Source organism: Platalea leucorodia (assembly GCF_965183815.1).
Source record: "Platalea leucorodia genome assembly, chromosome: 2".
Classification (NCBI taxonomy): Eukaryota; Metazoa; Chordata; class Aves; order Pelecaniformes; family Threskiornithidae; genus Platalea; species Platalea leucorodia.
In genome coordinates, this window is record NC_138824.1 from 121,184,468 (window position 1) to 121,201,656 (window position 17,189).

Below are 17,189 nucleotides of genomic sequence, written 5' to 3' on the forward strand. Positions count from 1 at the left end.
GCACAGCATATGCCTGTAGTCTCAACTCCCCAAACAGACTAGCAGACTACCAGTATACTGAGAATAGATTTTTTTTCCTTGCAACATTCAGGTGATTTCCCCTGTATTTTCAACGAGTCTGTAGCACAAGAAAAGACCATAAAAAATACCTATGGAGAAACACAAATGCTAAATTTCTAAAACCTTTCATTTACTGGAAGGTTTGCAAACCTATTTCCCCAGAAAACACATTTTAGCAGAAAGGAAAGCATTACTAACAAGTTCCACAGCTCCACTCCATACCAGGTTGTATGTGCACAAACAATTATAGCAAGAGCTAAAGAAAAGGGACTGTGGGTTGAAACAGTCACCTGCTTCTTCATGGCTGAGGGAAGGTACCCCCATCCTCTACTGCTAGGTGCCTTCCTTGCCTCGCACAGGGTGTGCTTCTATAGCAGTTGAAGTGGTTGTAAACAGGTTTTGCCCCTGTCCCCTCCCTTGTCCTTCCTGGGCTCTGCCAGTTTTCCTCACCTGATCCTGGGCAAACTCACCCAAGGCACAGAGCTGGCAGAAAATTAACAACCTAGTGTAAAAAAACCCAAACCCACCACGTAACTCCTGTTCTGTTGCTCCCCCTGTTGAGGTACAAACCATGCCAACCACAAGCGCTCAGTTCTGCCGGACTTCAAACGGGGACCGTGCTACACAGATCCTGCACCCGCTCTGAGCGGCAAGAGCCCAGGTTGTCCAGTTTGTCCCTTATGTTCTGCGGGTAAGGAAGAGACTCTTTCTTCCCCCCTCAATTTGCTATATAAATAAAGTATTTCCCTAAACATTATGGGTAACTCAGATGCTTTAATGTCAATTATCAGCTTTCAGTGAATCCCATAATTTACATTCATCTTGGAAAAAAAGAGCTTGGTATTGAGCCAGAATATTTTGCTACAGAAATATTAAAGGGCTATAATGTGCTAACGTATTTGCATACCACCAAGAAGCTTTCCCCACCTAGACACTGAAAGGAACCAGTGTCATTATAATGCTCAATAAAATCTGTTTGGGAAAAAGCACTACAGTTGAAATGTAACAAATGACTATAAATAGATTCACAGATTTAAACTGAAATTATTATATTGCCTGGTTCTTAGGATTTGATAGGTGTTAATAAGTATTATTTGAAGGAGAAAAAACATCATGGAAGCATAAAAAAAAATCTGAAGATCCAACACCAAAAATATGTAAGTACATTAGAATCAGAAAGTACTAAAAATGAGGTAGATATGCTGGCAGATTAATATAAAGTAAGCAACTGAAAGATGGAGGAGGATATTATAAAGCATCTATGGATTTTATGACTTTTTCAGAGGAGTTCCCCTCACAAGAAAACGTGCTGCAGAAATGCCTTAGACCAGCCTAAGACAAGACACCGAAGCAGCTCTAAGACAGACTGTCCCACAGCTGCAGCACTCTGGGCATTCGGGACATTACAGAACTGCTCCAGGCCGCTGCGCCTCACCGAGCAAAGGCTTTATTGCAGATAGAGGTGTTTAAGAAAAACAAAAGAAAACGAACCCTAAGTGAAGCAAAGCAGTAGGGTACTAGATTGTACCTATGAGTTCTGAGGAGCTGCACTAGCTGCCAACACTGGAAAGACTTCTGTCAAGAAAATACATGCTTGTCTCGTGTAGTAAAGCTCTTCTGACACGCAGACAAAATAGCAGAGAAAGGAAAACTGACTTGTTATAAATAACTTGGAGCTGAGGAAGACATTCCTTAGAGTAACTATTTATGGAAGTACAAGTAGACGTGCAATCCACTTGGGGTAAAATAAAAGGGTCAGTTACACCACAGCGAACTACCAGCAAGCTACCTTTGATATTGGGCAGCTAGTGGCAGTAGTACAGAGCTCTCTGGAGGTCTTACATACCCTGACTCTTGGCAAAGAGAAGGGGTGGGTAGGAAAACAGCAGATGACCTTATTAAATACAAAATATTCATTAAATGGAAAAGTGTAATTATTCATGTACAGATATATTCTGCATGCATTGTACCTCTTCCAAGGAAAAAAAAAAAATCAAACCCAAGTATACGAACATGAAGTTTCTTTTTATGTAAAGTGTAACTACTCTGGAGGCCTTTCAACTTTATTATCCGTCATGTCCCTCTGAACCTGTAAACTATTAAAGGTATTTATGCTACTGGGAAGCCTACAGACCATCAATGTTTCTAGGGGAAACCTAGTACCATGGGACTGAGTCTCATTGCACAGCCTGTGATAGTACAGCAAAGTTTGAAAGAGTGCCTGCTCTTGTTTTCTCACAGAAAGAGATTAAAAGCAACCACTGAAAAGCAACCATTGCTTCAATGGTTCAGCCAGTTCAATGGCTGCTTTTAAAGTGGTGCAGATAAAGTGTGAGTAAATACTCTAGAATCCAGCTAAAGAAACTTTACTGAGCTCTGTAGCTCTCGTGATTCTGGGAAAAGTGAAAAAAGCAACTTGTCCTATGTGAACATAATGAATTCCTATGTCTCTTCTCTAGACTCCTTACATGTTAACCTCACTGAGATAAGATGAAAGGATACTACGCTAATGTAAATCTGACTATGAAGAATGACCTTCAGTGATACCACTGTGGGCCAGCTTGTGTGTTTGAGTACATTCTAAGGCACAGCTGGAGCAGAATAATTTGCCATATATATGTGTTCGCATGAGTGAAACAGAGAATACCAGAACTTTCACTGTATGTGACAGTGCAAGAATGTCATATACTATACAAAGGTTACATAAAGTGAATCTGTATCTAAGCCAATGAATTGAGAAAGTTCAGGTTTTCAAACAGAAATATATTAGAAAAAGAAAGAAAAAAACCCAACCCAAACCTGACACTACTTTAAACCAACCACATCATTCAGTTCTCCTGTACGTTAACTGGACTCATCTACCTAAGTAAAGCCCAGAGACACCATCCCAGAAGGTGCAAGATAGGTTTGTATCCTAACTAGGAGTGCAAAATGCAATGACTTACAGTGCACAGTGATGGTGGTCGAGTCCATCATGCTTTTGTCAGTCAGAGAGCACTTGTATTCTCCTGTTGCATTTCGCCTCACATCTGTCATTATGTAAGTATCTGAGCTTCTTATACCTTCTGCTTCTCCCTGTGGATGGAAAACAAAACATTTATCGTATATGGGCCTGCTAAAAACATTCATTTTTGTTGAGGTTTTTTATTATTATAAGGATCCTTAAATATTCCAAAATATGTATAGACACAGCATCATCGAAGTGTAGCTGCCTACTAATAATGTTAGGGTTTATTTCCTGCATGACGGAAAACACCTACAACTAAAAGCTTACTCTTTAATTGAACGACTATCTTATTTTTAAGAGGACATTAAAATACAAAATCTGAAAGCTTAGCAGAAAGAAAATGGGGGGGGAAGACCAAAACAGTTTACAAATAATAGTGTTAGAGAAACCACAACAGCAAAACAAATTGTGTTTTTAAATCTGTGTCTGAAATGATATATTCAGTTTAGGAAAAATCATGAAACAAAGTGTGCTGCATCACACATTTTTAAACAGCACAAGCAAACCTTGCTCTATTCGTATCACGGTACGGACATACACTGACATGTAAGGACATACACTGGCTTACATGCAGTTACCTACAGGAACTGGTGTTTTGAATTAGCCAGAAAGTGTTGCTTTCTGGCTGTCCAGTTCCCTAGCTTCCACCTGATTACAACTGACTGACTTAGATCAGCTTTGAAACAAGCACAGAATGAAACCCTAATTCGTATCTCTGCATCCAGAGAAAGATTTACCACGTTTGTCACAATACCTGTAAGTCTTGGAAAAAAAACACCAATTCCAGCTCTCCTTGAGAGAAAGGACTAGTATCAGGTAGCAGGGAAACTGAAGATAAGACAAACGGGGGTGTTTAGCTCACTCACTGTGATCCTGGAGCAAGGAGAGAGACCATCCACTTTTTCCCTGGCATATAGTGAGGTCCTAGGGTGACCCACTGAACCTACATGGCTGTTCTGGGAGAAGAGGACTTCAGCTCCTAGGGTCCCTTGCTGCTCTGCAGCAATTCGAACAGGCCAGAAGCCCGAAGTAGGTGAGGATTATGTTCAAAGGGTGACATGCAGTTTTTTGAAATACCTGAAAGCATGCCACTGCTTCTGGCCTCTCTCAAGATCAGCTCTGCTCACTACTGCAGTAGGAACCAAAAAAAGGGATATAAAATAGGAGAGAGAGAAGCAGGACACGGGAAGCAGAACTAGGAATCTCAGAATATAAAGCTACATCCGTCTGTGGATTTCACCAATACTAGGAAGATTAATGGAACCAAAGCCTTTATTTTTCTCAATTCGCATCTTATGCATTTGACAGATTTGTCCTACACTTTCTCCTGGGCTGTCGCACTGCTGCTTTTTTTGTGGTTATGCCACCAAACAATTAATTAATTAAAAGACATTGCATGAAGATTCATCTGTGAAAGTCCAAAAAAAAGCTGAATTAATTTCCTGTAGTTTCACTGCTGGATCTTTGGCTGTTATGACAACAGATAAGGTGATTTTATTCAAGGTGCTAAACCCCTTTTGTAAAAACTGCTTCTTATCAAAATACCTGGTGTCAGGAAATGAAGCCTAACAATTTCCAGTAGGTCCAAACCCCAAAAAACTTCAGGTGGGGTGGGGGGAAGGAGAGGTTCTTTAAAAATATTTTGCCAACTCAGGTGAGGCATTCTCAGGGAGTCTGATGTAATGGCTGATGTCTATCTTCAGTTTTAGTCACATCAAATTCCTTCCTTCATTTGTTATAAAATCACGTATACAGTGACATATAGCAATGTCTGTAGGAAGGGATGATACGGAATATTTCACTACGCAGTGACAGCGAGGCAGGACTTACTGGAATGTAAAACAGGAACTCCTGTGGAGGAGGGTTGCCGTTTCCTGAGCACTTCAGAGTGATGTTATCGCCTTCTTTAATGGTACTACTTTGTGGCAGCACTTGAATAGTCACCTTCTCTGTTGGATCTGTAAAAATAATGCACACATTTAATAGCTTCTGCAAAAAAACCACACAGTAACGCTATGCATACAATATTCATGGCCAAAGAGTACGCGATTTTATCATCAAGCCGGTGAAGGTATTTGCACGTGTAGATCTTTTTATAAAAGAACTGAAGTTAATCACACAAGTGTAAGTGCAAAGAAGCCATATAATACACAATTCATTTTTCTTCGCCGAAATACCTGTAACTGAAACAGCAATGATTACACCCATGTCATGCGCTTAGAAGAAAAACCCCTGATCAGTATGAACAGTTTCATGTTGTGATTTCATTATGAGGGATTAACTTGTCCTCTGTGAAGCTCGCTGTTTGGAGGACTGCAGCAATCAGAAAAACAACTGAAGCTCTCAACGCCTTGCGTTAGTACTAGATAATAGCCTTCTTGCATTAAAAAGAAAGAAATATGAACTAAGCGACTATGTTCAGCCTATTCTATATGCTGATCACTACAGGCTTTCAGAAAGATGAATTTGGTGAACATAATAGGACCCTTAACATAGTCAACAGAACTGTAAATGTAACATACTTCTGTCATGTTCAGTGAAGTTGAACTATAACTTACATTTTACTTTGGTAATTTTTTTAAGGCAAAGACAGAGTATACTTTAATAGATGCTATTCTTTCTAAGTAGAAGCCTAAATATAATTTTTCAAAACAAAGTAAAATGAACAAAATTAAAGGAAATAATATGGGCAGATAACTCCCACTATTTTAATTTCAATGAATAAATAAAATTCTAACAAAGCTGCCAGTCTTGCATTAAGACACAGTACAGTGCACCTTATTAGACACTAAAAAAATCTACACAACGGAGAAAGCCTTGCCTGACAGTTGATTTTGGGTGTTTAGTGAAGCGTGTGCTCTACAGCCCTTCCGACCCTTAAGGCGTTCATCATGTCTGTCTTCTGCTATGGCATTTCTCAATAACAGGAGCTGCATTTTGCTGTGGCCTCTCGATGACCGAGAGCCCTAACACGGCTGCTCGCGCCTCCTCATAGGAGTGGTGGTACCGGGCTTCAACGAGCCACATCCTCCCTCCTGCAGCTGCAATAGCCTCGGCCCCCTTCCACGTCCAAACAGCTCCCAGCTCAATACCTTCAGAGCTGACGCACAACTTTGCCTGCTTCAGAAAGGGAAGTCCGGCATTGCTGCTGGCATGGAATACAACAGATGCGGTGAAGTAGCCGGCCAGGAATCAAATGCATGCCTCTTGGTGGCTGCTGGGCCAAAACCCCAGATTCAGGGGCTGTCTGGTGAGCTAGCCTGCTGTAGCAGCTCGTCTCTCTCTGTCAAGTTTGTGTGAAGGTGACAAAATGTGAAAAAGTTATCATAAAGGATGTCTAGCTATACCCTGGAATTGTTCAGGCTTTGTCCCAAGACTGAAAAGGGATGAATTATAATGGGAAAGACTTTAGGACTCTAATTTGGAACAAGTTTTCCCACAGAGATGAACAGAACTGGATTAAAAATGGATGCAATTAAACAAGAATGACACTCTTGCAAACCACCAGACTTTCCTGTAGGACTATCTTACTCTTCTATCTACTGCAATCAACCAGGAGAAAATTTTTAATTTCATTCTCTAAACTGGAAAAGAAAAATTAATCTACAGAAATAAATAGCAAACCACTAATGAAACTGTTCTCTAAGCAGAACAGGTCACCCTTCTGAGGGAGACACAACCTGATGACTGGAAGACACAGTGTTCAATGCAATGCTGGGTGCTGCTTAGCATGAGTAATGTGCTCCCCTGCTTTCGCTGATAAACAGGCGCAGCCCCGTGAAGGGGTATCTTGCCTCTCAGTGGCACATGTCCCTGGCTTGGCCCATCTCACCTTGTGCTTTTGTAAACCTGAGACTTTGTATCCACTTTCTGCAAGAGCAAAATTCTGGGAGCCAGCACCAAAAGGCATTTATCTAGTAAATGAATGCTGCTATCCCAGACCCACCATGGCCACAACTGACATCATTCTGCCTCATTTCAAGAAAAATACCAATGCTGGAAGCAGCATGAGTATAAACTGGCTTTGAGTGTAATGTGTTATGTGAAGGCGTTTATCCTTAACAAGACAGAGGCTTAACAATAGGGTATGATTGGAAAGTCTGCCTGATGAACATTACCTTTTTACACTGATTAATGCTGAGCAGAGCCCAACCACTGAGATAATTTAGACCATAATAGATAATTTAGATATCTGAGCTGGACCACCGTCCAGCTCCAGGAGTTGTCTTGCATTACTCATGTTACTTTCGGTAGCTTGCTTCCTACAGCTGCAAACCAGAGCCCGCAGTTCATACTGATAACAGCTGCTAGCCGAGCCCAGTTACCCATTGCCAGCTAGCACCCAGCTCGGCAGGAACTAATTCACTCTTCTGCTTATACTGTGTTACAGTGGCTGGCTGCTTCCAGGACATCAACTAGCTATTAAACGCTTGAGTACTACAGACTGCACTAACTCAGAGCTAAGAAAACCAGAAAAACATTTCTTAAATCCTGACTGAACAGGTCTTTAAAAAAAAAAATCTTGTGCAGGCATAGTTCTAAGCATGCTCTCCCCATTTCTTCACGCTAAATGGGTAACTTGCAAGGACTCTCACTAGATACCAGAATGAACAGCAGGTCGTCTTTATGATTTTTTTTTCTACTTGCTTCAGAGATGCAAAACATTATAATTTTGACAGCCAATCTGAAAAAAAAAAAGGCTGAAAGACTTCCATTTCTTAAGAGTTGGAGTCTGCCATTTTTTTTCATCTGCATTACATTTGACTCATTAAAAAAAAATCACATTTATTGAGAAAGAAACTCATTAGGATCACTGAACCAAATTAAAAAACAAAAAGTACTGAGACATGCCATTATCATCAACTAACATCAGTCAAGAAATCCATCTGTTGAAGCTTTGGACGTGTATTAATAAAGAGTTTAAAAAATTCATTTGGCGATGTATTTCAGCAGAGTAAGGAACTGAAGTTGCAGCAAATGAAAATACTCAGAAAGAAAACGGGCTAACCCCATACTCCAAAGCCAAAGATGATACTTGAGGCCTCTTCAGTGCCGAAGGGGGACCGAAGGGTGTGCCTGCCTCCCACTGCTGGCTAATTAGCAGTACGCTGATACTGCCCATCTCTGGAGGAAGAACTACCTTAATTAAATGGTGTGTTACCAGACCAGGATTAAAAGAGCTAGTCTAGCAAACATTGAATCTTTAATACAGAATGCATGTGATATCTGGTGCAGGGACTAATCTGCAGTGCTGTGCAGCCTTCTTTTTTCTTCACATTGGGTAGTTCTTAATCTCAAGTGCACGTAGTACACACACCACAGAAATCTGCAAAAGCCTCATCCTCAACAGGTGAAGTAGCCTAATGCACAAACGTGGTGGGGAAATGGGGACAGCAGAGCGCCTCCTGGCAAGTAAGAGCAACAAGTGCTTTCTGGTCATTACACTTCTGTGACGCTACTGTGACCGTCTGCCATTCACAACTGGTGTTATTCACGGGCTCCACAGACAACAGAAAAAAACAAAACAAAACAAACAAAAAAAAAAACCAAAAAAACAAAAAAACAAAAAAAACAACAACAAAACAAAACAAAACACCAGTGAAATTTGGTACCCAGCTTAAAAGCAAAACCAAAACCTAAAAACCTCTAGCTTTAAAGTGATGGGATAGGTGTCTGCAGGCTTGAAATCTCCATGTTATTTCCAAAGATAATGGTTACTGTCCCAGAGGTTTTCTTCTCCATTAGTTCTGCCAGTTGTCATCCTGGAGAAACAGCAGGTGAAAATAAGGCCTTAAGTTACCCCAGCTTCTCCAGGTGAAAACAAGGAGCAACTGCTCCAAGGTTTGACTCGATTTGACCGAGGTCAAAACTGATCCCCTCCCCTGCTGCTCAACAAACTTTACCTGTGAAGGAGAAGCAACTAATCACCTAGGTAGAACATACCCTGCCACTTCAAGCCTGTAGCTTTCGTTTTCAAGGCAACGGAGCACACTTGCTAGCTGGAGACATCCAGTGCCTTACTCATTTTCTTTGTATTCAACTGGATCAGAGAGTCATCACACAATGTACGCTACGACCCAACTAGATGTCTGGACTGTATACCCGGACCCTATCATTCCCCAAATCAGGGTGTTCTCTTTTATAAGCTGAGGTATTACCTGAAGTGTACAGAAAGATAACACCTGACTGGACATCTTGCGTATCTTCTGTTCCTCTTCATTCTGCTATGACCTGCTGCCTTCTACAGGCCTTTGGAAGTGTCATTTTAGAAGACTTCGAAATGCCTCTTCCCCCCTCTCTGACCTTTCCTTGCCAACTGCCTGTTTTGTTTATTCAAAGGAAAATTACGATTTCCACATCAGTCAGTAACACAGTAAGGGAGATGCTTTAGGACTTAGGCCAGCTAGAAGTAATTACTTGCAAAAATTCTCTACTTAAAAGTCTACCAATATTCAAATGATACATTTTAAATGTAAAAATCAGCATCTTACAGCTGCAGTGAAGCTACTGCATTTTGTGCAAGGTAGTCTGCCAGCATTAGCTCTTTGGTGCTGACTCTGCAAAAACGAAAAACATTTAGGTATACTAAAAACTATATTGTGTATTTATTGCATATTGCAGGGGCACAGACAGTCACTCTAATCAACCACTCTAACTTCTGTAAAAGTTCTGAAAAGTCCAGTTCACTGTAACTTTTTGTGGTTACCACTTGTCTCTTGTCAATGCGATCTTGATATTCAGTATTCTATTGTTAGAAAGAAAGAATTCTCAGGTAAATCTGAAGATAAATAAAAATTACTCAATGTACTCAGACCTTCTTGCTGCAAATCAGCTTTGAAGAAACCCTCTCGCCAGCCAAGCAGCAATGTCTCTCTAATTTTGTAAACTGTCTCTGATTTTGCTTTTTCCCACAAGGTGGACTTTGTACAGCAATAGATGCTTTTTAATAACTTACAGTGAACATCGAAGACAACTGGTTCAGACTGTATTGTTTTCTGGCCAGATGGTCCATAATATGTCACCATGCAAGAAAACTTGGCATTTGCATCTTCCTTTGTTGGCTTGTACTGAAGAGATGATGTCATGGTGAAGAGGCCTGTTGATTTGTTCACAGCCTTTTGCAAATTTATGACCACAACTGAAAAGGAAATACTGTTTCAGTGTCACACACACAGAATTTGCAACCTTTTTCCTACATTTTGTTGCCTCCTCTGTATTTGTTATCAGGCTGCAAACATGCAAGCAACATGACAAATTACCCAACAGACTGTACAAATAATTTTCCTCCAGTATTGCCACTGACGTATACCAGGAACGTTTTATCAACAACATACTCCTAACATACTGTACACTTTAAATCAAATCAAAACAAAAACTAATTGCAAATTGGTTGGGCTTTTTTACTATAAATCTCAGCTTATTTTGTAAGCCAGAAAGAAGGCCTCAAAAATGCTGGCAAAAAACATTTTTAGGATCACATTTATAACTTAATTTTGTAAGCATTCTCTATTTTATGAAAGGTAAAATACTGTGGTCTGATCAACCTGTCAAAATCAAAGTTGAGAGGGAGGGGGGAAAAAAAATGTTCTTCCTAAATATCCTGGAGAGTAAATACCTGTATGAGGAGACAATGTCCTACATGGTCTAAAACACAATATTGGGCAGGTGTGAAATTGAGACAGTTAATACCTTACAAGAAGTTGGATATTAGATACAGGTTTCTACTAGCTACATAGGCTCAAATATAACTTTGCAATAGCATTAACAAAGGCAACCCTGTGCCCCATGATGTGGTTTTAAAGCTGGAACTGAAAGAGAGATTACATGGCATAGCTCAGGTGCTCTGAATGGTCTAGAAGTTTCTTTCCAGTTTCATCTTTCCATATGTGTAGTCTTCCTCAAAGGAACAATACGTTAGACTAAAGCAGAGCAACTCTTATAAGCACAGTTCTTCATACATGCACCTCTCTGTGGATTCAGGGACACTGGCCATTATTGAAACGTACCTTCTTCCACGGGCTGCAAAACTCTCCCGTTTTTGTACCACGTAACATTGCCTTCGGGATAACTATCTCGTGCGACGCACTTCCCGAGCTGCAAAACAGGAATTATTCGCTGTTTTTCTCCACTATGTTTTAATACAATTCTATTTTTGCTTATGCTGCTTTGAGTAAAAATTTCTAGAAAGTTCAAATGCTTAACCCCCACCGTTTTTCTTAAATGGGACAAATCCCACCAGGATTAGGCTTAGGTACAATTTGGAAGAGGGTTCGGTGGTGGGTCTAAGATCAGGATGGCCACCGCTTGCAGAATCAGGCAGGGCTAGTACAGTGGTGGTGAGGGAACTACTCTGTGCTCAGCCTGGCTATAGACAACGATCTCTCGCAGGCAGGTGTGCACGCACAAAACGCATGCACACGCGCGCTCTCTGAGCCTCAGCCCATCACCTCTCTCCCGTCCTGACTGTAAAGGGACTTCAGGCAACCGGCAGGCCCATAACTGCGAGGGAGAATGCTGCTCTTACCATTTGTAGCTTCTCTGTTTCTAAGAAGTCTGCTTGATGTAGGATTTCTGGTTGAGAGGGTTGTTCTAAAACATAAATAGGATGAAAGTACTAGTGAAGGGAGCACAAACAGCTGTTTGAAAAACAGTTACTAAAAGATACATGGACTTTGAGACTAAATAGCACAATCTGCCCTGGTATAGCCTTACCTACACTTTGGCATTAAAAGAAGAAAAAGTGAGGTACTTCTACCTCAATATTAGCAAATAGATTGAAAAGGAAAAACCATCACCTTAGAACGTGTCATACTTTCCATAATGAATTCCATGCATTCTGACAATATATATTTTAGCCAGGCAGACTAGTTCAGCACCCGGGGGGAGAGAACCTGATCTGATCTGTCTGATTTATAAGATACACAGGCTGGAGAACGAACCAGTGGTACAGAAACTATAGCAAGAGAAAAGCAGCTTTACTGTGGATACTACCGTAGCTGAGCTGTCATGTTATAAAGGAAAAAATTCAACCTAATCATTCTTCTAATGTTTATTTTTCCTAACTGGGATTGTTACATTTAAGAAATTTAAATGATAGAGATAACTGTAATTACTTTAACTGATTCTGAGTTAGTTATGACTCTCTTAAAAAAATAACCTTTTTCTTCAGTGCCAGTATGTCTTCTTATTTACTTTTATTATGGTAGATGGACCTCTTAGCTTGCCAAAATGGAGGATCTATCAGCATTTCCATCATAAAAAACTACTTTCTAGAGACTATATAACTTGTCTGTTAAAATAGTTTGGCCTGAAGCCCGGAATGCAAATTTTTATCTCCAAAAGAGACAGTTTTCCCCACAATTTTAAAAGAAGAGGGGAAGCGTGAGGGGAAAAAAAATAAATCAATGTTTATACAGTCGAAGAAAGTCTCTGCACCCTAGCTATACTGCTTAAATAAGCCTACACATTATATACTTTTACAGACTGAAACATCCTTAACCATGCCAGCTTACAGAACCTTTTCCCCAAATCAAGCTCCCTAGGAAATAATATACGTATGTTGGTAATCCCAGCCCACGGTGAACTTCACACCATCTTGCCAAAATCTCAGCACACTGATGAAGTTACTAACGTGCAGGTGTACTGCTCCTGCTGTCGCAAAGACAGCAAGCCTAAATGTTTCTCCAGTAATCCATTTGCTCTGTGTGTGTCTGCACGCATGTGTGTGCACGTGCTTGTGTGCACACAAATGCACAGATATTCGGCGCTTGGAAGACTACGCCAGGATGGAACAACAGCACAAAAGGGAAATGAAAGGCAATAAAAGAAGCTATTCATTTGACATTTTCAAACAACTTTGCTTGTGGCAAAAAATCAAAAACCAAACAAAACAATCAAAGCTATACACCAAGACCATCACAATTTCTTCAAAGGGCTAACAAAGATTTTTCTTTTTTTTTTTAAATATGTGCATGGTTTTTTCTCTTTTGTTAGTTTTAAAGGAAAAAGGTTAACCTATTTTCTGTAAGAACCTGTCAAGGACAAGGCTTTTTTATGTCAGTTCAAGCAAATTAGGTTTTACAAGACCATTAACAGGCCTTCTGGTTCAGATTTTCAGGTCCCATGAACAGGCATAGGCGGCTGCCTGCCACAGTCACCACACCACCTTCCCCTACCTCAGCTTTGCTTCCTCTCCTCTCTCCCAGGAGCGGTTCGGGAGGACCTGCTCTGTGCTCCGGGCCCCCCCAGCAATGCTCCTACCGAGGGAAGGGGAGGACCCCTGCTCCGTGGCCCCTGGACGGCTCTCCCTATTTTGAGTGCTCTGGCGACGGAGCAGATGCTCCAGTTGAGAGGCCGCCACCTGCTCTCTCCAAGCAGCCTCCGAAAGGAAACGCCTGCTGCCAGATCCCCACAGCCGCAGCATGTGCACCAAGGTAATTCACTATAAAAGACTTATTTGGCATTTACTAGCTCAGCGTCTGAAGCGAGAAGAAATTTTAAACTTGGCAAGAGCACGGCTCACTTTGGTGGGTTTGCAACTTCAGCACACTGCTTATCTCTCGGCTTAAGAGCTTGCCAGAGCACTTTGCAACTCTATATGGGCCCTATGATAGGGGGAAAAAGAGCTCACTGCCTGCAAAAGCCGAGCATCAGTGTAGCAGCTCAGGTCCGCCGGGCTGCTCTGCTTTGGAAACTGGCCATTTAGTTCCAGAAAAAAGATGCTGACAGGATCCATCTGGAAAGCTGGTAGAGCTTGTTTGAGTAGTCCAGCGAGCAAGACTAGCAGGTGGTACCTGTGCAATGAGCCATTGCAGCTCGTTAGTTCTGAGTTAATCAGGTAGCACAGCTGAGGACGTGACAAGCTCCAGTGAAACCCAGCTTCAGTCACGACTTCTGGGATACAGCTGGGTTTCAGGTATGCGAGACTTTTGGTTTATGAGGGTTCGCACTTCTGCAGCCTAGCTCTGTATCTGTGATTCAACGAGTTAGAAACTCCACTGGTTAAATAAATGAAGCTTGCAGGCTACTCCTAACTCTTTCGTAATTAGAACAAGCAAGCAAGCAATAACAAAAAATGAAACCCCCAAAACCAGACTCAAGGAAGTTACATGCAAAGAAATGTCAAGAGAACCCTACATAAAGTTGTGAATTCAAAATGAAAAACTGCAAAGGTAATTTTTTGTTGCACTGCTAAGTCAGCCATATGACATGTGTGGCATGCTCTATTCTTATCTTCCTTAGTAAATAGAAGCTTTCTCTATTAGTATTAATGCATACAATAAAACATACAAGCTGTGCTCCATGGCTGAGTTAGCATTGTGTTAATATTTAGTACAGTACACAGTAATTCAAGCAGTTAGCATTTTGTTTCACATATAGCACTGTCTCATCTACATATTTACTGCTGTGCAATAAGTAAACATGATAATTCTTTATCATTTCCTCTGAAGCGCTGTGCTTACTATGTGTGCTCTGAGCACGCTCCTCCCTGTTGTCATTAATTCGATTGTTCTTGCAGTCAAATTGAAAGTGAAACCAGGGAAAGGAATTATTGTTGACTCCTAATCCAGCTTCAAACTCATTTATGCCACTGACAAACTTCTGCCCGGACACCACGGTCGACTCCCTGGCACCTTCTCCCTGAGAGAAGAGTATGGGTGCCCTTCCAAAACAGGAATTCCTGTTTTTCAAGCAGAAGTGTGATCTGTTTGAAACTGCCCATCCCTGCAAGCAACACGTTCCCCACAACAGAGACTTAATTCGACTGTGTAAAAAAAAAAAAAAAAAAAAAAAAGCCATATAAAACCATGAAGCTGAGGGAGGTACCCACTGCGGTCACAGGGCAGCGTTTACAAACACTAACTTTAGCCTCAGCAGACCTGCACCCCTAAAAGGAGCAACAGACGCCTCCACAAGCTGAGTCAGGGTTTGAGGGACTACACGTCTGCCCTGAATCAGCACTAGGAACAGGCCAGGTTTGTCCACGCTCTTGTGCAAGCTCAGAGCAGGACTGCGCCTCAGAGCACTGGGGTTCGCCCTGCGGATCAGCCTTGCGATCGGTTTGTAGCTATCAAATGCTAATAAACTTTGCTGTGCTCAAAAAGAGAACTGGTCTTCCTCCTGAAAGTTCAGTAGGGGACAAAATAAGCATTTGGGGCTAGCAGCTTGTTTCCCAGCCTCTCGCTCGCTCACTCGCAGTTTATACCGTTGCATACAAGCTGCTCGGAGCTGGTTTAAACCTCTCCACTGATCTAATCCTGCAGACCGCACACAGTTAATGCTTCCCTCCTGCAGAAAAATTCACCCGGAGAACAAATGGAAAATAATCAGTGCTAATTTTACATTTTTCATTTCCAAGGCCAAATGACATCACATAAGTGAGTCATTATCAAAGCCTAAAATTCTCTTTGAGCCAGCACTTATCATGAATAAACTGCAAGTGCAGGCAGTCCTGTTACGTAAATGCCACCAGTAGATTACATTTTTGAAAGCTGCAGAAATTTGCTAGTCTTAGTAATTTACTCAGCCAAACTTACTTTCTTGGCTTTAATCTTTCCCTTAAACAAAAGTTTCCGTAATTTACGATTGAGATGCTGATGAATGTTAACGGTAGTAACAACTAGATTTACTTACTGAAGACTTTGACTATTGTTGGCTCTTCGGAAACATCATCTTCTGTAACTAGCATACATACAAATCTCTTTTCATCACTGATTCTTGCATTCTTGATGGATAACGTATAGTTTTCTGAGAGACTCAACCTGTCTTTGTAGTCTGGTACATCATCATACTGTACATTTTTTTTGGTTGATGATCTGAAGGCAATAAATACTGGAGATCCATTTGGCATTTCCTATAATAAAAGGATAAACACCTCTATTTTGCATAAACACTCATTTAGAAGTTCCTGAAGATCTGCAATTGGTACAAACCCATAATTTAAAAAAAACCTGAAAACTACACCAGATGGCTTTTTCCTGATTAATTTCTCCTGTACGAACAAGAAATTCAGTGTAGTACGAGAGGTAGTTTAAGACTGCTGTGGTACACATTGAGAATATCATCAGTAGAAATAATTTCAATCCCTTGGCTCTATCTCAGCATAGTGTAGGGCTTTCTCTGATGAACACTGGTGGTTCTGGCACCACCTGCCTCTGTGTGTATGAACAAGTATTTGAAATAGAAGCATTCGTCAGCTAGGCTCAAAAGCTTCAGTTTCCTTTTTTTGCATGATTGTTTTACATATTCATATTGTTTGTCTGGGATATTCAGACTTCATTCCAAATGCAGGATTTAATCAGGCACAACTGCCTATTTTATTCTAAATTAGTTTTTACCTTTTTTTTTTTCTTTGTTTTTAAAGGACCCAAGAGCTTGTGGCATGGGAATATACATACAATCAAACATTGTTATTTATGCATCTCAGTCTAATCTGCAAAATATCATTTTCTAGACATCCTCCTTATATTAATAAGTATGCAGCTGCCATCCTAAGAAGGAATATAAAGTTGACAGCCTTGTACAAACCTAACATACCAAAAATTTATTTTTATGAGAGACAAAGTTACAGGCTGAGTTCTGCAGGATTTCATCCTCCCCACCCCCCGCCCCTGAGCAGGGACAGACACTGCCTGTCTTTAAATAGTGAGGTGAAAGGCTGACTCCATCTTTACGTTCAGTATTGTGCTGGGGGCTGGAAGAGGTTTTCATTCCCTTTTATCCCTTGCACCTTGCGGCACTGATGCAAGTAGTGTTCCCAGCACAATACATCAGCTTGACTGCAGAGCCCACAAAAGCATGACGATGCTGTGACAAGAGATGAGTGGTGTCAGAGCCGGGCAGGGAGCAGGAGGCAACAGCTAATATGAAGTTTAAATTCCCTTATAGTCTTTCTCCCTCTCCCACTTTAAACTTTCAGATTACTACACAGGAAAGAAAGCTTTGCCTTGACTGGATACATGCAAAGTTGGCTGTCAAGTGCAAACGAGCTCTTAACTCCATAAACGTACCCAGCGCGCGAGCACGCACAGGTAGATGCTGAAGGAAGCAACGCCTGCTCGTGCCATGGTGCAAGTCTCTCAGTGCCCCTGGGCTCCCACCAGCAACCTAAATTGCTACTCCC

At 41.2% G+C, this 17,189-nt stretch overlaps 1 protein-coding gene across 1 annotated transcript in view; it reads right to left on the reverse strand.

Annotated features, from left to right (window-relative positions):
• ALCAM (activated leukocyte cell adhesion molecule) overlaps nucleotides 1-17,189 on the reverse strand; it is a gene marked incomplete at its 5' end in the record, with an annotated part of 120,409 nt that overhangs the window by 15,905 nt on the left and 87,315 nt on the right. The window contains 6 exons of the mRNA XM_082305157.1: nucleotides 3,006-3,135; nucleotides 4,898-5,025; nucleotides 10,023-10,205; nucleotides 11,074-11,161; nucleotides 11,592-11,656; nucleotides 15,701-15,920. Of these exons, the coding sequence (XP_082161283.1) occupies nucleotides 3,006-3,135; nucleotides 4,898-5,025; nucleotides 10,023-10,205; nucleotides 11,074-11,161; nucleotides 11,592-11,656; nucleotides 15,701-15,920 (814 nt within the window). The remainder of the gene's footprint in view (nucleotides 1-3,005; nucleotides 3,136-4,897; nucleotides 5,026-10,022; nucleotides 10,206-11,073; nucleotides 11,162-11,591; nucleotides 11,657-15,700; nucleotides 15,921-17,189) is intronic.